This window comes from Carassius carassius, unplaced genomic scaffold, assembly GCF_963082965.1.
Source record: "Carassius carassius unplaced genomic scaffold, fCarCar2.1 SCAFFOLD_97, whole genome shotgun sequence".
NCBI classification, from domain to species: Eukaryota; Metazoa; Chordata; class Actinopteri; order Cypriniformes; family Cyprinidae; genus Carassius; species Carassius carassius.
Genome location: NW_026775192.1, coordinates 36,782 through 60,000, shown reverse-complemented (window position 1 = coordinate 60,000; position 23,219 = coordinate 36,782). Strand labels below are relative to the sequence as shown.

The 23,219-nt window shown below is 40.7% G+C and overlaps 1 protein-coding gene across 7 annotated transcripts in view; it reads right to left on the bottom strand.

Moving 5' to 3' along the window:
* Window positions 1-23,001, bottom strand: part of LOC132137533 (histone deacetylase 4-like) — a 68,015-nt gene extending 45,014 nt beyond the window's left edge. For 3 of the 7 annotated variants that reach the window (XM_059547568.1, XM_059547571.1, XM_059547573.1), the window contains exons 1-2: window positions 22,920-22,985; window positions 20,907-21,023 (exon numbers count right to left, since the gene is read on the bottom strand). In XM_059547568.1, the coding sequence (XP_059403551.1) occupies window positions 20,907-20,928 (22 nt within the window). In that variant the 5' untranslated portion in view covers window positions 20,929-21,023; window positions 22,920-22,985. Of the gene's footprint in view, window positions 1-20,906; window positions 21,024-21,115; window positions 21,487-22,919 lie in introns of those variants that run through there. The other 4 variants (XM_059547569.1, XM_059547572.1, XM_059547570.1 and 1 more) reach the window with 2 other exon arrangements.
* Between the last annotated feature and the right edge of the window lie 218 nt (window positions 23,002-23,219).

Genomic DNA, 23,219 nt, shown 5'->3' with positions numbered 1-23,219 from the left:
GAGGCCTCCAGGCTGATGCTCAGACACAAGCAGATGAAGGAGATGCCCGACACACTGTTTGCGGATCTACAAGAACACAGTGCCATGAACAACCTGCTCTTTCACACCGAACACAGCCCTTTATGGCACACTGCCTTCTGTCAACATTTCACCTTTACCAAGAAAAGAGGCATCTGTAAAGGCAGACAGATCTTAGCATTTGAAGATGCTGAAAAAAATGATGAAACAAGATTTTTGACCCTGAACTTGTATCAAAATGGCACTGTCATGGCCCAGGGATCAGAGTCTGCTCTCAAGATCTTCATTAAAGATTTTGAATTAATAAAAAACCTGTCACTGTCTGATGAAGTGGACAAGAATATGAACATTGTTCCCTCTCCTGAAAAATCAGTTCTAAAGACGACAGTGACTTCAGCAACTACCATTCCATCTCCAATGTCAAGAATGAAAGACAACTTTTCACTTCTGGAAGTAGAAGTCGTGGAGATAAAAGAATTAATACTATCCCACCTGAAAGACAACAACATGGAACAAGTGACAATTGACATAAAGAACTTAAAACAAGAAGTTGAATCTCTGCAGAGACACAGAGAAGAAATGACAGAAGAACTTCAGAAAACCAAAGATGAACTAAGGGAAGTAAAATCAACTTTAGGAAGAAAACTAACGGAAGTTAGAAAAGAAATGCAGGAGGAGTTATCGGCCTTGAAGTCAGTACTCCACACCAAAGATGAACTCATCACAGATCTGAAAGAAAGACTCAACTCTGTTTCAGCCCCTAAAGAGTCTTCTGCCAAACCCTTGACTCGTCCAGAGATGCTCATGGAAAACCCTCAACCTGAACAGCAGCCCGTGGAAGAAGAGCCTCACTACTCGACTGATCCTGCATCCCAGATCCACAGCTCCTCTGCACAGGACCCGGGAGAAACACATGCTCTTATCCTGACGGACTCTAACGGGAAATATGTCAATGAGAGACTTCTGCTACCAAACATGAGAGCCAAGAAAATCTGGTGCCCAAACACAAGAAGTGCTTTTCAGATCCTGTCTGAGAGTAAACATGAAAACTACAAGCACATCGTAATCCACACAGGGACGAATGATTTAAGGGCCATGAAGGGCCGTGTGGCTCCTATGATGAGAGAGGTGACGATCAGAGCCACACAACGCTTCCCAGAGGCTAGAGTAACTCTGTACACACTGCTGCCACACACCGATGTGCCTTTCCACGTCATCCACGGGAATAATGTGGAACTCTCCAGAAGCTGCGCACTCATTCCTAATGTTCATCTCGCCCATCACAAAGACATACAGCCTCATCATATGTATGACCACATACATCTCAATAAGCAAGGAGTGAAAGTCTTCGCCAGAGTGCTGAAAAGCACAGCCCTTGGAAACACAGCAAGAAACAACAGAAACTCCGATAACAGGCGAAGCCCTCGTCCTCCAGCAGAGCCCAGACGGACCACCGGACCTCCATCCCAACACAAGAGCTACGCAACACAGAGAAGCCCTCGTCCTCCAGCAGAGCCCAGAAGGACCACCGGACCTCCATCCCAACACAAGAGCTACACAACACAGAGAAGCCCTCGTCCTCCAGCAGAGCCCAGACGGACCACCGGACCTCCATCCCAACACAAGAGCTACACAACACAGAGAAGCCCTCGTCCTCCAGCAGAGCCCAGACGGACCACCGGACCTCCATCCCAACACAAGAGCTACACAACACAGAGAAGCCCTCGTCCTCCAGCAGAGCCCAGAAGGACCACCGGACCTCCATCCCAACACAAGAGCTACACAACACAGAGAAGCCCTCGTCCTCCAGCAGAGCCCAGAAGGACCACCGGACCTCCATCCCAACACAAGAGCTACACAACACAGAGAAGCCCTCGTCCTCCAGCAGAGCCCAGACGGACCACCGGACCTCCATCCCAACACAAGAGCTACACAACACAGAGAAGCCTTCGTCCTCCAGCAGAGCCCAGACGGACCACCGGACCTCCATCCCAACACAAGAGCTACACAACACAGAGAAGCCCTCGTCCTCCAGCAGAGCCCAGACGGACCACCGGACCTCCACCCCAACACAAGAGCTACACAACACAGAGAAGCCCTCGTCCTCCAGCAGAGCCCAGACGGACCACCGGACCTCCATCCCAACACAAGAGCTACACAACACAGAGAAGCCCTCGTCCTCCAGCAGAGCCCAGATGGACCACCGGACCTCCATCCCAACACAAGAGCTACACAACACAGAGAAGCCCTCGTCCTCCAGCAGAGCCCAGACGGACCACCGGACCTCCATCCCAACACAAGAGCTACGCAGCGGCCGCTCAACAACCACAGAACCCTGCAGCCGCTGAACTCAACCAGATCCGACATCTGCTGAACGTCATCTGCTCCAGGCTGAGGACATAACCTGCATAGCACACACACACACACACACACACACACACACACCTATTCATGAAATCATTTAAAATCAGTTGTTGGAATATACAAGGTCTGCACTCTTCTACTTTTGGTAATAAGACTGCAGACCAAGACTTACTCAGCAGTGTAACAGACATGGACATCTGTATCTTTCATGAGACGTGGTGTCGTAGTAATGAGACCTTACATTGTCCAATAGGATACAAGGAAATTATGGTTCCTTCATCAAAAAATTCTAAAATTAAATGTGGCCGAGACTCAGGTGGAATACTCATATGGCACAAAGACGATTTAAAGCATTCGATTAAAGTTGCTAAAAGTGGAAAATCATCCATTTGGCTTGAAGTGAAATCCGTCATATATCAGTCTAATCTTTATCTCTGTGCAATCTATATTCCACCTCATGACTCTCCCTATTACGAAGAGCAAAGCTTCCCAACATTACAGACTGACATCTTACACTTTCAGTCCAGAGGAAACATCCTCATCTGCGGAGACTTAAACGCCAGAACAGGGCGAGAAATTGATTATGTAAATATTGTAGATAATGACCACATCCCCAATGACACCACGTTTCATCCCTCATCTAATATCACACCGAGAAACAGCTATGATACTTCAGTGAACATTAGTGGAAAACAAATGTTGAAACTCTGTAAAGGTTTAGGATTATACATCATTAACGGCAGAACTCGTGGAGATACATTAGGTAGATTCACTTACTGCTCCAGATTAGGAGCCAGTGTGGTTGATTATTCAATAACAGATATTGATCAAAGTTTTATCAATGCCTTCACAGTCAGACCTCAGCTCCCGATGTCCGATCACTGCCAAACTGTGCTTTATCTGAAAGCCCCATGTCAAATAACCAAAACTGCTCCACCTGAAGCTGAAAAACTGTTTCCTCTCAAACAGAAACTCAAGTGGAATCAATCCAACTCAGAACAATTCAAAGAAAATATGAACAATCCGACTATATTAAAAATGCTAGATGACTTTATGTCCACTGATTTCACTTTAGATATTAATGGAATAAATTTAGCAACAAAAAACTTAAATAACATATTCGTAACATTGATAACTCTATCTAATATTAAACAGCAAACCAAACATAGAACCAATGGACAGAGAAAGAGAAAGGATGTCTGGTTTGATGATGAATGTGCCGGTCTCAGAAAAGAACTCAGGAGACTTTCCAACAAAAAGCACAAAGATCCGTCCAGCCAGACATTACGGCTTTCTTACTCAGACTGTCTGCAAAAGTACAAAACACTGCTGTGGAAAAAAAGAGAAAAATATTTTCAAACTAAAATTGAAGAAATTGACGATTCAATAGATCAAAACACTTTCTGGAACCTATATAAAAAACTCCAAAAACCCAAATTAGAGATTTCACTCCAGAATGGCACAATTTGGAAATCTTACTTTGAAAATCTGTATCAAAAAATTGAACCGACCGACCTCAACCAACCTCAGAGTAAAATAAAGAAAACACTAGAAGACATGGAAAAAACTATTAAGAATTATCAAAATCCATTAGATAAATCAATAACAATATCTGAAATATTAGAACATATTAAAAATCTTAAATTAAAGAAAGCATGTGGACAAGATCACATTAATAATGAAATGCTTAAACTCAGCAGTCCCAGCATGATTCAAACAATAGGCAAATGATTTAATCTGGTGTTCTGGTCCGGACACTTCCCTGAGATCTGGTCTGAGGGACTCATCACCCCCATATTTAAGAGCGGCGATCGATTCGACCCCAATAACTACCGCGGGATAAGTGTGGGCAGTGTGTTGGGGAAACTGTTCTGCAGTATCATACACACACGCATCGTCTCACACATCTCAGCACACAACATCTTAAATAAAGCACAGATTGGCTTTTTACCAAAACATCGCACATCCGACCACATCTACTCTCTCCACACTCTAATCAACAAGAACATCAACCACAAACAAAGGAAAATATTTGCATGTTTTGTAGACTTTAAAAAAGCATTTGATTCAATTTGGCATGATGGTCTACTGTACAAAATCCTACAAATTGGCATTGGCGGAAAAACATTTGACATTATTAAATCTCTGTACACCAACAGCAAAAGTGCGGTGAAGATGGGTAATCGCAGAACCGCGTTCTTCCAGCAGGGCCGTGGAGTGAGGCAGGGCTGCAGTCTGAGCCCAACTCTATTCAACATCTACATCAATGACCTGGCGTCAGCGCTGGAGAGCTCTACTGCGCCCGGCCTCACTCTACAGGGGTCAGAGGTCAGATGACCTGGTCCTGCTGTCCCGCACACCTGAGGGCCTTCAGCAGAGCCTGTCACGACTGGGCCCTGACCGTCAATCTGGACAAAACCAGAGTCATGGTGTTCCAGAAGAAAGCCAGATCTCAGGGACACAAACAGCAGTTCCTGTATAAAGGCCAGGTCCTGCAGCACAGCTCTAGCTACAGCTATCTGGGCATCGACATCAGCGCTTCGGGACGCTTCGGTCTGGCTGTGAAAACACTCGGTGAAAAGGCTCGGAGGGCTTTCTATGCTATAAAGTCACGATATGGACACTTAAAATTACCCATTAAAACCTGGATAAAATTATATAATTCAATAATAAAACCAATTCTTTTATATGGATGTGAAATTTGGGGACCAGTACTAAATTTAAAAAATTGGGATAAAACATCAGTAGAAAAATTACAATTGGAAATTGGCAAAAATATTCTGGGGGTTGACAGAAAGACGTCCACTGCGGCCTGCAGGGCTGAGCTGGGCCTGTACCCGCTGAACATGGAGATCCAGAAGAGATGTGTTCAGTTCTGGCATCACCTCCATCAGTCTGACCCAGAGTCAGTGCAATATAAAGCCCTCCTCGCCAATGAAAGCTCAGCAGAACCTCATCCTCTGAACTCACTCGCTCTTCAACTCGTCCATCAACCCCAAACCTTTTATTAACCATATCCACAAACATTTAAAAGTCACTCATGATCAAGCACTAAAAGCACATTTTGCCCTCCAGAATAAACTGCAATGTTACTCGGCCCTCAATAGAACCACTAAATTGGCCAGTTATCTATTTATTAAACATTTTAAAGAAAGACAAATCCTCTCCAAATACAGATTAAGTGAGCATGATCTAGAGATAGAGAGAGGAAGACAGAGAGAGAGCAGAGGATCTGTAGACACTGTGACCTACAGCACATCGAGGATGAGGAACACTTTCTGCTCTTCTGCTCTAAATACACCAGTATAAGAGAAACCTTTCTGCCCAGGTTTGAAATCTTAATTCCATCATTCTCTGAACTGAGCGACACTGACAAAATGTTCTTCTTACTGGGAGAAGATGATAGTACAGCTGCACTAGCGGCTAAATATGTGTTAGCTATTCACAACGCCAGAGTCAGCTAATTCTCTAGAGAGACCGACTGGATTTATCTATTTATTTATATTTACTATGCTACATATGACATGATCTGTACATATATGTTTTGTTTGTTTGTTTTATTACTTATATATAATATGTTGATGCTTTGGCAACATTGTGTTTCACAGTCATGCTAATAAAGCTCATTTGAATTTGAATTTGAGACAGAGAGAGAGACAGAGACAAAGAGAGACAGAGAGAGAGAGAGAGAGAGAGAGAGAGAGAGATGGAGAGAGAGAGAGAGAGAGAGAGAGAGAGAGAGAGAGAGAGAGAGAGACAGAGACAGAGAGAGAGAGAGAGAGAGAGAGACAGAGACAGAGAGAGAGAGAGAGAGACAGAGACAGAGAGACAGAGAGAGACAGAGAGAGAGAGAGAGAGAGAGAGAGAGAGACAGAGAGAGACAGAGAGAGACAGAGAGAGAGAGAGAGAGAGAGAGACAGAGACTGAGAGACAGAGACAGAGACAGAGAGAGAGAGAGAGAGACAGAGACAGAGAGACAGAGAGAGACAGAGAGAGACAGAGAGAGAGAGAGAGAGAGACAGAGACAGAGAGAGAGAGAGAGAGAGATGAAAGAAAAGGCTTGAACCAGAGCAGTGGGCATCATCAGTATGCAAGCAGACACTTCCAATGAGACGCTCAACACAATATACTCAATCTCAGTTCAATCTCTGGATAGATTTACCAGCCATCATTAGCTTGATATTTACCGCGCAGCTTTTTCCATTTGTAATGCAACAGCAGAACACTGGCTCGGGTTTCCATCCAGAAAGGAAGAAAAATAGCAGGCAATATGCCCAGGGCAACAAATCCTCCACAAGCTTCTATTTTTGGGATATTTCTAAGGACTAGACAACCCCAGGAACCTGCTTTGATGTTCATCTAATGAGGCCCGATCGCAGCGAGCATCAGGGAATTCTGTTTATATGTGTGTGTCTATTTTTAGCAGGACGCACGCAGCCCAGGTGCTCAGATCCGCTGCGGTTTACACGACGGATTGTGTTTGCTCTCTGACGCAGTATGGTTCTTAACAACAAGTCTGCTGATGAACTGAAGTGGTTAGGATGAGCAAAAGACGTGTTAGTATATACAACATAAAACTCCAAATCAGCCCACTTCATCTACTGCAGCTTAGTGTACGAAACAAACACATGCACAGCGAGAAAAAAGCATTTATACAGCGGTTTGAACAACACAAAGGCACTATTAATCTAAGGTTAAAAAAACGTTTACCACATTATTCCAGAATTGAGTGCATTTCTATTTTATTAAGGTGAAGCCCCAGACCAAGAACATACAAAAGCTGCTACTCTGTTCCTATAGACCATACAGACATTGAAAACATTTGTGGATGTGTGATTTGCATGGGAAATGCAATGTTTAAACTTGAATGAGAAACACACATAGCCTGAAATTGATACGTGAAACTGATATGATGTGGTTTTTCTAAACCAAGATGACTAAATGGATCACTTTGCATGCCAATGCATGGGACATAAGAGAGCTGTGGTTAGGCAACACCCCGCAGAGCAACAGGCATGAAACCGGAGCTCGGTTTCATTGAGCAAAGCACCTTCAGAAAACCACAAGACAATAAAACTACATGTTAGCCTTGTTGTAGTCAAGAAACGGACAGCAGAACGGAGCAGAGTTTCCTAAGCGGTAATTCCCAAAGCAAACATTCAGCCATCTACTGAGAGCTGCTGATGTCCACAGCAACATCACTTTGACTGCAGTAAGAAATGATCTTTGCTGCTGGAGACAGTATTTAAAACGTCCATATGTGCTGATGCTGTGGTTTAGGGTGGGTGTCTCTAAATAATAATGTGATAAGCACAAACACACTCACAACCTTGATACTATCGTGTTTTAGTCTAAATGTCAGGGTGTCACTGTGAGCAAATCCAGCTGATACGAGCAAAAGAGACACAGCTGACGACGGCCTCCTCAACACTTTGTTCTCTGTTAGGGTTTAAGTTTAACCCCTAGTTTTTCCTGACCAAAAAAAGACTAGCTTATATACTAGAGACAATCTAGTCTACACAACTCTGGTTGTCTACAAGGTCTACAATAAAAAAGGCTAAATAACTCAGACTAAAGTTAACCCAAACCCCGGTTGGTCACCCTGTACACTCTCTCACACAAAAAACACACACATCTGCAATGACATCACATTTTCACGAGTGGCCATGTTCATGTGAAAAGTTAAATAATTGATTTATTTTATTCATCCAAATGCTTTAACTCAACCGGCGTCTGTTAGCAGGCAAGAATGAGAGTGAAACCATGTCACCTCAGATAGGATCAAACTCTGGCGAAGGCTTCAGCACTGACAGAGCACTTCTGAGAGCAGATCTAGAACAGATCTAGAACAGCTCCACATTCTGTAATGAAGACGCTAGTCACAACAAGAACAAGAAAACTCTCATCATGTCACATCATCTAACACCACTCGCTAAATGCTTAATGTTTTGCTGTATTGATAAACGCTCACAAAGGAATACCATTTGCAGATTTCACTCTTGAAAATAATGAGATGTGAATAAACTGTTTGTGCTATATACGATGTTTTGATTACACAATGGCAGGATCAAAAAGATCCTGGAAAAACACATGGCAGTAACATTAATGGCGATATATGAGAGCATGCTCACTGATCTGGGTCAGATCCAGGGTTAGCATCTGAGCTGTTCACTTTCTGTCAAAGGGGGTAGTTTTCTGGTCTGCTAATAATCAGATGCAACTTAAGAGTTTCCAGCCCCAAAATAAAGGACAAGGAACAGAACATCCAGCAGCTTTAAATACCATCCTGTGCTTCAGATTCAGCACTGAGTGTCTGTTCACACCACATTATACAGAGCCTCTGGAAAAATATCAATCAACACCACAAAAAATGCACAATATATTCAATAAATATTATGAACTATATTGACACTGAGACCGCTGTTTTTCTAAAGTAACACATTGCTAGAGCACCGATACAATGTAAGAAAATATTTCTGTGAATAATCGGCTTGATCAGTGTGTAAAGAAGATCTGTTATTCATTCATTACCAGACAGCAATCATCATGTGGACAGGAACTAGGGCTGTCACTTTTAGTTCGAAAATCGATTGCACAATCGATCGGACCAACCAAAAAAAGTTTCGAAAATGAAAATAGGGAATCGATTTTAACCAAATATGTTCACTATTAATTTTAAAATAATTAAACAATTAAAAAATATAGATGTAACAAAACTCACAAACAAGCAGAAAAAGAAAATAAAGAAGTCCGAAAGTGCAGTTATAATGCCTTGCGAAAGCTAGACAGAAAATACCAGCAATTTTACGCGCCTGTAAGACCCAGTGACGTCGAAAGCGACCTCTCTGTGTTCACACCAAACGCGAATAGAGCGTCTGGCGCGAATGATTTCAATGTTAAGTCAATGTAAAGACGCCTGAAGGTCTCGCGGCGCGGTAGATTCGCCTCATTCAGGAGATTCTGAGTTACGAAAAGGACCATTGCAAGCTGACAGCGATACACCACACCTGGGACATCAGTGCGGTCGGAGCGCGTCTTCTCAACAGCTGGACATATAGTGAATAAAAAACGCTCTGCTCTGGACCCCGAAAATGTTGATTTACTTGTTTTCCTGTCCAATAAATTTGTAATGGCCCTAGCCTTTCATTATTCGTGCCTAGTGCCGCCTAGTCAATTGTCGGTTACGTTCAATAAAAACAAAAACACACATGGCCTGTTCTCAAGTCCATTTAAAGTTTCATTTTTTTGAACAGTTGTTTGAAATGGATTGAATCATTATTTAAAATAATCTTGGAGAATTTTGAATTGCCTAAATCATAAATGCAGCCGGGTTGAAGCCTGCAGTGATGTTTTTCTTTTGTTATGGCAGCCGTCCTCTCTGCATATATATTTTTTCGAGAATATTGCACTCCTGTTGCTGTTGTTATCCTGCACGAAACTTCATGCCAATAAATAAGAAATATTGCTGACTAGTGCGTTTCCAGCGCTCTCTTTACGTTCGTCCGTTATTTGACGTTGAAAAAGGAAACGTCTTTTTTTTTAGACATGGAAAACCGATTTTACAATCGATTCAATGAACACTTATGTCACAAAAGTGACAGCCCTAACAGGAACAGGATCTGATATCATTAGGATCTGTACATCAATGTCCAGAATGGACACAGACAAATGCCTGAAATGTCAAAAGGTGGGATGGCAGTGATGGTTCTGTAGACTGTAATTGGACCGGTCAGATGTTGGCAGAACATCCAGTTTCTGTTCCTCTCTCGGCCGCTCACCCCGATGGATCGCTTCAGTCTCGTCCGGACCGACCACAATTAAAATCAGCGCTTCCATGCGTGATCTGCAAACAAGGCTCAGGTGCTGGGAAGCCTTCCTTTGTTCAGAGCCTTACAGAGGAGCAAACAGCTACCGGACGGATCGAGGTTTGTCTTCTGGAGGGACAGAAACAATCGGCACTCTTGTTTGTGCGGCACACGTGCGGGGTCCACAAGGATCGATAAATGGCAGCAAGTTAATCTGCTGCAGCACGGAGCAGCCTTTCAGTCCTCCAATGAATATAAACATGAGAAACGGATCAGAAATAGGGATGGGACTAATTAAAACAGGACAGTCTCGCAGTCTGTCACAGTCTGACCAACCCTGATGGATGATGGAAGTCCACATCACACGCTCAAACATGTTTGCTACAGATCATAAAAATTATGCAATTCATTAAATGTCCTTCATACAGGATCTTAAGCACCTGAAACGGCAAGAAGCAAAACTATTTCTGTTAAACATTTAATAAAGAACATTCTTAGAAAAAGGAAAATTATAAACAAAGAGGACAAAAACAGAGAAAACACTGTGACATTAAATTCATAAACTATTCCTTAATTCATAAAATGTGTATTAAATCTTCACAAACTGAAAGGATGCTAATGCTAACCACAGGACATAGCCATGCTAAAACAAAGCTAAGGGACAAAATTAAAACAACTAGGGATGCACCGGTTGACCGGCCATAAATCGGAACCAGATGGTTTTTGCTTAAAATACGCGATCGGCAATCGGACGATTTTTCCGGAAGTGCGCCCGCGTGCACAGACTACATTGTAACCATTCGCTATCGTGTCATTTGTGTGGAAGTATTTGGATATCTGTGTGCAGGACACGGTCAGCAGATCAGTACAGGAAGTGCAGAGCTACACGTCTGAGGCACAGAGAGCAGGACGCGAACAGCCGTTGCTGTACTGACGCACAAATAAAAGCCCCTTTTCTGCGCGCACTAAAGCTGCACGAACGTATACGGTATCAACTTCTCACGTGTTGGATGAGAAACGAAACGGACTAAACTGTGACAAAACTGAAATGTTGTTGCTTTTTTTTTTTTTTTTTGTAAATTATAACTTGCATATACGTTTGAGAAGCCAGAAGTAAACGTCAGTTCTGTGTAGGATGATTACTTTTATTTTACCTTAAAATTACATAGACTAAATCACACTGAAAAAAGTGTTTCATTCACCCAATTAAAACATTTAATAATGGTAATGATTCACATCTATATATTTTAACTTGAGCCAATAGTTATTTATTTTTCATTGGCTCAAGTAAAAAAATATAGATGTGAATCATTACCCTAAATTTTATTTTTAATTGGATGAATGAAACTCTTTGCATCTTTGTTTTATTCGCACCAACATTATCTAATTTTAACATTTTGGAATAATGTATTTATATAGCATACTTTTATTTAGTCTGACTGGTAAAGACCTTTTTTTTTAATTTAAAACCAAATTTAAAAACTAAAACAAACACTGAATGCTGATTAAGAAACATCTTATTGAATGTGTGTTGATTGTGGTGTTGGGATTGCAGAACTATGCAGTTATTGCTTTTAATTTCACACGGTCACAGTTAATCTTTTCATTTAAGGCCAGTTCTCTGTAGTTTCAACCCAATTCAGAAACAGAAGCTAAATGCTGATGTCTGTATCATCTGTGTTTGTATTGAATGTTACTGTGCAGTTACGGCCGTTAATTTCAGATGGTTACAGTTATTGTTTTCAATAGCCAAAAGCCAGTTTGGCCTATTAAATACCAAATAAACATCTTGTTTATGCATATTTTCCTTCTTTCTTGTTTATTGCTTAAAGAAAAAAAAAAGAAAAAGAAAAATTTGGAAATCGGTATCAGAATCGGCCAAAAACAACTGACCCAATGATACTCATAATAAACATACTCGAACGTCCTTAATTACCACTTTAAAACTACCGCAGGGTTTCTGTAGCGTGCTTGAGATCACTGTGCTGTGTTTGATTGGAAAACCCATTACATCATTAAATGAATCCAGGATTACCAGCGCTCAGGCCAGAAGATGAGACTCTTACACAAACATCAGCGAAGAGGCTTTGACCACTTTTGCTCCTTTACTAACCCTAAGAGCCTGAAGTCTCTTCATCTGCTCACAGATCTTATTACACACTGTGTCCAGCAGAAGAACCAAATTAGGGCTGAAACGATTCCTCGAGTAACTTAAGTAACAAAAAATGATCGAAGCCTATTTTAATTTATTTTAAATCTCACGTCAGCTTCTTTCGCAATTATTTTTTAATGTGACAAAACGCGTTTACGTCACCCACAAAGCGGAAGGAGACACAAGCGCTGCGTCCGATAAAGGAGTCAGCAGTGTTTTGATGTGAGGGCGTGGGCAAATGTAAAGAGAACGTCGTGGTGTGTGTCCAGTGCAAGATAGAGCTGGAATACCACAACTAGGGCCCTATGATTCCCGCGATGTAGAAAACGCGGAGGGACTCAAGGAATCCAGTCATAAAAACCTAAAAAAGGAATTTACAGTTTAACGCAGAATGGCACGGAGTTTGCCAAATTTTTAATGAATTAATCAAAAATAGGTCATTGCACTTACATCAAATCACGATATGGATTAATATCTGTAAATATTAAGCCGGAACAATCGGTTTAAATATGAATCCTGCATGTTCTGCGTGTCCGTGTTAATGAATGGAGCAGAAGCGCGTTTTCCTTTATTAACACACACGGAAGCGCGTGTGACGCTCCGGTGATTTCAGCGTCTGCTGTCTCACTCAATAAGAAGTGAACACATGAACAACATCTCCAGAACTGCTCTGACAGTCACTTCATGAGCATCTGACCGTTTGATTTGAGTAAAACTAGCGTCACATCACATTCACAGAACTGTAAAGGTACGTCAACCCGTCAAAATAAAAGTCCGGTTAAAGACTATTGTTCAGCAGAATGTACAAAGCCTACCACTAAAAAAATAATCAAACATTTTTTTTTTTAAGGTTTAATCACACAACATTTCTTTCATGTTTTATATTTAATAGTAAATCCCATTTGTTTACCAAAAAGTTAAATTAAATAAATTAAATGAATGTTTTATGTGTTTAATGTTTATCTCAGAAAATGCTTTATTTAAAACCCCAACTGAATGGCACTTAAATGCACTTAATTCATCTGTCAACTTTCTTGTCATTGTTCACAGTACAAGTACAGACAGAGAAACAATGGGTAGTGATTACATGTTTGTTTTTGATGTATGCAGTGCATTCTATGCATTTAAAAATTAAAAATATTTTTTTTCTAAAACAGGAAACTTAGTTTTTCATTTTAAGAGACCTGTGACGGTCACGGAGGGACCGCACGTTCAACATGGACGTTAATACTCACAAACACACACTGAGACTGTTTGGTGATACTAGAGTTTATTGTAATTATTGATCAGACAGGGCTCCAAACAAAAAAATAGCCATTGGCTCCTATAAGAAAAAAACTTAGGTGCCAAATGATTTTTTTAGGTGCCACAGAATAAACATGTTTTATGCATTTTATTTAAATTATTTATTTTACATTTTAACTTTTTAATCATACTGACGTGTTTATGTCTCATCTTTTCTTGACTTTATCAGCATTTTAATCCATCTTGTAGATGACCTGGGAATAAGCTAAATGTCTTTTCCAACTTGAAACATACAGTCATGCGTTGTTTATTGCACAAAATCTGTACCAATATCATGGACCATAAGCATCATTTGGCCCTGAGTATAGTTTGGGGTCCTCCTCAATGCATCCTGTAAATGTTCTCATACTCTCTTAAAAATAAAGGTGCTTCATGATACCATAGAAGAACCTTTTTTTCCTGTCTAAATGGTTTCATAAAGAACCTTTAACATTTGAAGACAACAACAGATTATGAAAAGGTCAGAAAGAGATTGTTCTTCTAAGAGCCTTTGACTGAATGGTTATTTGTGGAACCAAAATTGTTCTTTGAAGAACCTTTTAAGCTCCTTTATTTTTAAGAGTGCATGTCTTTCACACTTTCAGTCTGTTTTTCTTAATTAGTAAAATTAAATTTTATAGGAGTTGAATCATGTAGACAACAGGTTAAGAAAAAAATATTAAATTTCAATAGCTCATAAATATAGCAAAATGCTCCTCTTTATAGTTATTTTTCTAGCTGACTGATGAGCTTATGGACACCGAAAGGTTACTGAGGTTAATATTACGTTGCAATGTTTACAAGCTTTACACGTTTTCCGCAGTTTGAAAGTGTTGTACTGTAGAATCTCTTAAACAATAGCCTACCTTTTGATGTTAATTCATGTTCATTATGTACTCTAGTAGTAAAGAACAAGCATGGGCGGATCTACAGGGGGGCAAGGGGGGGCAGGTGCCCCCCCACTCTAGAGCCTTGCCCCCCCCAGCTGCCCCCCTAACTTTAATGATCCAAAAACTGTACTTACAAAAACAACCCATCACTATGTCCAATACATTTACCAAAAGTGAACAATTTAATTTTTAATTTTAAATGTATTATTCGCCCTTCCCCCCTGCCCCTCAAATACTTAGTTACGTCCCTGATTCAAACGTGCAGAGCGGCGTTCGCTCAGTCTGGCTCATACACACAGCGAGTCTGCGAGTTTCCCCAGGTGTAGTTTAAACACACGTTTAACTTAAAGTTACATTTGTAATGAATGTATTGTATGCTAAAGACGATTCAGCATCAGCACAAACAGCGAGTCTATTACGTTAGGCAAAATCAGCGGTCAAATCGCTGCCTCGTGATTTGTAAGAGCACTCTTCTCTTTGATTAGCCTGATTTTGATTTTAGTAAAGACAAGAACAGCTTAATAAAAAATATAGAATATTGAGGGGCAGCGCTAGAGCTGGGCTAATGGGGCTTAAGCCCCGAAAGTTTTTAGTAAAGCCCCGAATATTTTGTTAAATTGTCTTTCTCACAGAGCAAAACAATTCATCAGAAAAACAAATGTGAATAAGATTACAGCGGCCACGATTAACTAATCATGAACAGTGCATATTACATTTTTATTTATATTTTTCCCTTTGCATTAAAAGGTACTTTTGACGTGCTTTTGCAACGTTGAGCATTGTAGCCAATCACAGACATGTCTGTTGATCACATCAGCCAATCAGAGGCGTTTAAATGAGTCGCTGTGCTGAAGATGTGTTTTGCGCGAGTTCACCGAGTTCACATTCGCAAACCTGTCATTATTATTGGCAATAAACTTAAGATGCAGATAAGAGATTCACTTGATATTATTATTGATGCTGCTCTGATGCACTACATTACGCAACGCTCTGTTTGTTGTTAGGAAGACTAAAAGTTCAGCGGTCTAGCTCATCAATGTCAAAATTATTAAATAAGTTAACAAATGCCTGGTAAAATGTAAGTAGATAATTTAATATTTGACTGTTTTACAATAGAAAAGTTAAACTTTTTTTATTTATTTATTACATTTTGCCTTTTTGAACTGGAAATATGCTATAATTTCCTTGATTCATTTATGTAAATTACAAATATTAGTTGCAAATAGTTACAATTATTTCACTAATACAACAAGCCTTTCTTTTTCTTTATTCCCTTAAATCGCTTTAATAATTAATTAATTACTTTAAATAAAATACCCAATTTTAGTTTGGGCTGTTACGTTACAACACACAATACAGTGCCAGTTAGGAGATCGATCATTTGATTAGCTAAGCCTAAGCAGTCCTATTAAATCCAATTCCTCTCAGATATCACAGCAATGAAACCAGGTTACAACTGGGGAAATAACAAATACAATAGAATTAAGTAGTCTAAACATAACTGGTGTGTGTGTTGTGAATTAAAAAAACGTTGTAGTGTGTAAGGGCATGATTAAACAATAACTACTGTAGTTTAAAAGTGTTTTTGTGTTTTTTTTTTAAAGCAATTCATATATAGGGATTCCATGTACCCCTGCCACCCTGCCAAGACCTCTTGCCACCCCTTTGCCCCCCCATGCAAAATTTTCTAGATCCGCCACTGAGAACAAGATATGATAGGTTCACGTGCTGCTTGAACTGAGGCACTACTCGCGATCACGCCTGCCGCATTGGGGCCGTTCACATGTCGCGTCTTTTGCGCGCTCAAGTTCCATATTTCAAACGTAGGCGCGCGTTATGCGTGCGCGCTCATGATGGAAGCGACGCGCTCGCTTTTTTCCAGGCGCGCCCGCACCGCATCGAGTTAAAAACATCTCAACTTTTCAGAATCCCGCAAGCGCACCACAGGTCATGTGACAAGAACCAACCAATCAGCTTCATCCTTTCAAGTACCAACGTTGAAAGCTCAGCCAAGATGAAGGAACAGCCGATAGCTGTATATGGTAGGGCTGGGCGATTAATCGAAAAGTAATCGAAATCGACATTAAGAACCTATAATCGATCAAATTTTCCCAGGTCGATTATTTCGATTACTTTCCCTTTAAAACACTACCGCGTGTGGAGTCACGTGACCCCGCTCCCTTACATTATTACATTATTCCGCCGACATGTCGAGCATGGAGAGCTTAATCACTGAGACAACTGAGCAACAAGAGCAGCTTGTACCAAAGAAAAACGCAGTCTCTGTCATTTGGACACATTTTGGCTTCAGTAAGGATGACATCGAACAAAATGAAGTCAGATGTAGACACTGTAGAAAAACAGTTTCGACGTCCAAAGGTAACACCACCAATTTGTTCCAACACTTGGAGCACAATCACGGTACTGAATATGAACAGTGCATGGCTCAAAAAAAAAAAAAAAAAGAGACTGACAAGCGCCCAGCAACAAGTGCCTCCGCAAAGCAGATGTCTTTAACACAAGCGTTCACAAATGCCACACAGTATGAGAAGAGTTCTAGAAGATGGAAAGAAATAACTGACGCTATTTGTTATTACATCGCAAAGGATATGACTCCCTTGGCTACAGTGGAGCGAAGCGGGTTTAAACACCTCGTTAAAACTCTCGACAGAAGATACACTGTGCCATCGCGATCACATTTTTCTAAAACTGCGCTGCCAGACATGTACAAGACATGTTGTAAAAATGTAGCTGCTGAACTGAAAAATGTTCAACACTTTGCAGCCACATCTGATCTCTGGTCAAGTAGGACGATGGACCCATTCTTGAGCCTTACTTTGCACTACATTGACGACGATTGGAAGCTGCGCCAGAGATGCCTTGAGACGGCATATTTTCCAAGCGATCACACGGCAGATATGATTGCTCAATGTCTGAAAGATATGCTTTCTGAATGGGACCTCGCGGAAGAAAAACTTTCAGCCATTACGACAGACAACGGTGCAAATGTTGTCAAAGCTGCCGCGCTTAATGGATGGATACGGCAGCAGTGTTTTGGACACCGTCTACACCTTGCAATTGGTAAGTACACGTCAGCTTAATTAAATATAATAGCATTGGGATGTTATCTAATTGGGCATATCTGGTGTTTACTATATTCTGGCTAAGCTAAATTTGTTTATAAAGCACCTATATAAATGTTACAATATGCTTGATGTTACAGTGTTACAATGTTAAGTTCACATTACAATGTAACAAAACACTACATCATTAAAGTAAAAATCATTGTGTTGTAAAAATGTGTTGTTAATCTGATATTATTTAAGAAATATAAGAGGCTCATTAATTTTGGTACTGTTAAAGCTTTAGGTATAAATAAAATATCGTCAATAAAAATAAAAAATAAATATTTTTGTGTGTTTCAGAAAATGGATTGAAAGATCAACGTGTGACACGTGCAGAGAGGGTGTGCAAAAACATAGTCAGTGCTTTTTCTTATAGCTGGAAAAAAAAGAAGGCGTTAATGAAGGTGCAACAAGAACTGAACCTGCCACAACACAAGCTAAAAACAGCATGTGTTACCAGATGGGGATCGATGCAAATGATGATTGCAAGAGTCCTCGAACAAAGGAAAGCTATTACACAGGTCCTTTCTGAAGACAAAAAATCCAGGCACCTTGTTCCATCGTGGGCTGACCTGGATGTCTTGGAGGCTGTCAGCAAGGCTCTCTCCCCCTTGATGGAGTTCACAGACGCCCTATCAGGGGAAGAGTATATGCATTTCATTTGTAAAGCCTGTACTGCACATCCTCAATTCTCGAGTGCTTGCTGAGGAGGAAGATGATGTGGAGCTGACTAAAACTATCAAAACCAGCATCCTCAGGTACCTTAAGGAGAAGTACTCAGATCCAATCACAGAAGAGCTACTGGACACAGCCAGTTTTGTTGATCCCAGATTTAAAGCTACCTATATTTCTGCTCACAATGTCCCCACCATTCAGGAGAAAGTGAAAACAGAGATGGAGAAGATGTCAGAAGCTGAAGTCTGCAGAGAAAGTCAGATTACAGAGACTGCAGAACCAACAACTTCATCAGCAGCAGCAAAAAAGCAAAAGAGGTCATTAGGAAGCTTTTTTAAAGGGAGTGAGGCAATACCTTCAGCTACACCCACTCTGTCACTTCAGCAATCGCTAGAAGCAGAGATGACCAGCTATTTGGTGTCCCCCATGCTGGATAGTGAGGCAAATCCACTGGACTGGTGGAGGAAGCATCATGTACACTTTCCCAATCTAAGTAAGGTGGCAAAAAGGAATTGCTGCATACCAGCTACTAGCTCCCCATCAGAACGGGTTTTCAGTTCGGGCGGAAACATTGTTACATGCCTCAGGTCCTGCCTGAAACCTGAAAAGGTTAACATGCTCATGTTTCTTAGTAAGAACTTAGAGTAAATTCATGTTCATATAGTGACATAACAAGATCGCTAAGATTACCTCATGCAACAGTGTATTTTCATTACAACAATCTGTTGTTTACATTGATACATTGCACATTAAAATATTTGTTTACAGTATATGCAAGAAATGCACTGTTTAAAATATTATTTACAGGATATACAAGAGTTATTTTATTTTGAAGAGATACTGCTTATTTTCTACTTTTAATAAGAAAAACATTGAAAGTAATTTATTTTGTTTCCAAAAGTGCAAGTTATTTATTTTTATTTTTTTATAAGAACAAAGTGACTGTTCGTTTTAGGCAATGTGTGCTTTAATTTAAGTTGTTTAGTATTGATGTTCAATAAATAATCATAGATAGTAGATAGTGTGTGTTTCCTTCAATTATTTTAAAATCAAGTAATGCACCCTTCATTCAAATATCTCTCACTTGTAATATGTGAGCATATTTACTGTAAAAAAACGTGTCAGTGAACCATGAGGGCAAAAAAATTTAAAATAAATAAAATAATCGTTCATTAATCGTAATCGAGTTAAAATGTTCAATTAATCGAGATTTTGATTTTAGGCCAAATCCCCCAGCCCTAGTATATGGATAGCCATTTTTAAATAAATTTAGTAGCAGAGCTACTGCAAGCGATTTTTAGTGCTGCAAATTCATTTATCCTTTGCTGAAATTTACGTGTCTTCATGCAGAGAGCAGGTCATGGTTGCAAGAGCCCGAAGGCTTTTGGAAAAAAATCAGAAAGCGGCGCGCCTAGCATTTTCCACGCGTTTTTAGGCGCGATATGTGAACGGCCCCTTAAAGAGCACCAAAACTGTATTTATTGTTTGAATTTTGTTGGTTCAAGTTATGAACGAAATAGACGCTGTTTATCTGCACTTTCTCTTCAAGTCTCCATCATTTCTCTCTCTCGCGCGTTTATCAGGTGTGTGTCAGCGCTGCTGCGCGGCAGATGAGGACTGTTTAAAACTCTTTTTCCCACTAAAACTTCGATGCGCATTCTCTCAATGCGCGAACATAACAAAAGATGTGAATGCAAAACAATCAGGAAAAAAGGCATTACATGCAATTTTTTAAGAGATAGCATGTAAATACATAGGCCTAGTCGCCAGTGGCGACCTCAGCAAAAACATCACTCGCATTTTAATATACCGTTTTAGTCGCAGTTTGGAGCCCTGTCAGAGAGTGAATAAAATACCTGCAACCCTCAGGCCACACTCTCCACTGCAGAAACAAACACAGACTACCTTCCATTACAAAGACATTCACATTTATACTGGTGGCCAGCACCATTACCACATGTGGAGGGACAACCTCACAGAAAACACTTTACACATGTTCCCTTAAATAGACAAAAAGAAAACATATTGGCATGATGTTCTACTTAATAAATCTACTTTGATGTTATTAATTCGTTCACATTAAACAGGAAATAACAGCAACAACTCGGCCACGTTGCCCCTGAAACCCCCACGCTCAATTAATACATGGTAGAATCCCACCCTAAGCGGAACCAATCATTCCTGCCATTGTTTCTTACCAGGACTCTAAAAATCACGGGACAAACGCTACACGGGAACAATACACATAGTTTACAAGTATTTCATTCACTCTCTGATCAATAATTACAATAAACTCTTGTATCACCAAACAGTCTCGGTGTGTGTTTGTGCGTACGTGTGTGTATTACCGTCCATGTTGAACATGCGGTCCCTCCGTGACCGTCACAAGACCCAGGAGTCTTATTTTCTCTTGCATAATTAATATTGCACTTTAATTAAGCAAAAACACATTTTATCCGATTACTCGATTAATCGATTGAATTTTTTGGTAGAATACTCGATTACTAAACTATTCGATAGCTACAGCCCTAAACCAAATGCATCACAGCTACAAGCAGATGATCACAATCACACGACGCACGGAGACATGTACCTGAATGACTCGGAGAAGTCATGATGTTTGCAGCGGCTGATGCGTTCTCAAAACTTCAGATTTAGTTCCAGCACAGCAGCGGTTTCTGCTCCTCGTCTCGACAAATCCAGCCAGCAGCTGTTAGAAAACACAGAGATCCATGAACTAAAGCTCTTCTTGACAGACTGAACTCACAAACACAAACCATCAGTGAGAGAGAGCAACTTCACCTGCATTACGTCTGCCATCGTTTATGCTTTCATGAAGAGTGAGATTAGCATCAGACACTGCTGTCAAAGTCCTTCAATACATTAAGATGAAGCTCTGCATCTCTAATCGAATTTATGAATGGTTTCACATCTTCAGAAGAGACCTTTCACGTGGACACATTCTTGAGCAGCTGTACAACAACTGCATTTGCCAGTGGAAAAGAAAACCGCAGGGCATTCTTCCTCAGTTCAAAGGGCAATGTAACCAAACACGCGCACACACACACAAAAGTCAGTTTTTGTTCATATAAAAGGATCTGATTTATTATAACCCTAATTTCACATGGACGACGACATTGAATGTGTTGGCTAATCAATATATATACTTTTTTTTTTTTTTTTTTACAGAAAACCAGGTCTATTGTTTAATCTATTTTTTTTTTACTGAAATACTGCAATTAGTGAACACTAAAACTTCTTATATGAGCTTCTGTCAGTGACACCCTGTGATGGTAGTGAATGCCAGATCAGCGCATGAAGAGTTAAAAGGCTGCACAGAAAAGGAAGTGGAAACAGAACTGCACTTTCTAACATCCTGCCCTAAATATGCACAAATTATGGACACATTCTATCCCCATTTCACAATTCATCACAGACTGTGAGATACTGCCACGACAAAAGAGCATCCAGCGGGACACAAATACCTTTATAAATACTGAATAACTTTAGTCCCGGGCCGGCAGGAATTGTGGGTGGGGGGAGTGCATGTACAGTTCTCTCTCCACCTTCAATACCACGACTTAGGTGCCCTTGAGCAAGGCATCGAACCCCCAACTGCTCCCCGGGCGCCGCAGCATAAATGATGAACACTGCTCCGGGTGTGTGTGTGTGTGTGTGTGTGTGTGTGCACTTTGGATGGATTAAAAGCAGAGCACGAATTCTGAGTATGGGTCACCATACTTGGCTGAATGTCACTTCACTTCACTTATAAGATTGAAAAACATTTCAGTTGCTAAGTACATTATATTCCTAACTGTTTATATTTGAGTCTAGTTTGTGTGTGTGTATAATGTTGTGAATTTGTATGTGTAGTGTTATTAATGCTTTGGCATATTTCCTGTGCCAATAAAGCCATTTGAATCTGCAGTGATCTCAGGGTCTTCTGGACCATCAGGTCTTGTGTGTTTGTGTCTCCTCCAGAAGTGACCCGTGTGTCTGCTCTCTCCAGACGGACGCCGGGGGGGTCAGTCATGAAGCGCTTGTCTGCTGATCTCCTGACAGTCTGAGGGGGGCATTATGTTCACTCCAGGGCTTCCATTGTCCCTCAAGCGAGACAGAGAAGCCTAAATAGATGATAAAGCACCATATGCCATCTCCTGAATCGACATCTAAACAAACAGGACACATCTAACAGAAGATTGCTTACAGCAGCATATGACCCACGCACTAAACATTAGCTAGAGCTTTGTTTTGATCTTCCATGTTCCTTCTGTCAGGCATCTGATCCTAAAACAACTGGCACCGCGCCTAAACATCTCGTGTGTGTGTGTGTGTGTGTGTGTGTGTGTGTGTGTGTGTGTGTGTGTGTGTGACGGCAATCCTCCCTCAACCTCATTCACAAAACCGGGCTGCTGCTGTGTAACCCGCCCATCACTGACCACAACAATCACACGATCCCAGTCCAAGCTGCTTCCATCCTAACCGCTGATCTCGACAGATGAGATTTTCTACATCTTTTCGGTCGTCGTTAACGGAGGCTGCTGTAGATCATCAGCGACAGAATAGCAGCAGCTCGTGATGCTGTTGGTGTCCGGTGTTCGCTCACCTGATTAACGGCAGTCATCTGAGTTCCTCCGCCGTCCGTAACACCGTCTGACAGACTCCGCCATACTGGATCTTTACCTGGGAATCACGTGTGGCGGGACTGAGAGGCGGGAACATCGGACCGCCCGCGCGGTGACGTCACGCTGATCTATTGATATTATTATATATATATATATATATATATATATATATATATATATATATATATATATATATATATATATATATATATATATATATATATATATATATATATATATATAATACCCTAACGCGTTTCTTCAGCGCGTCCTGCCGATAT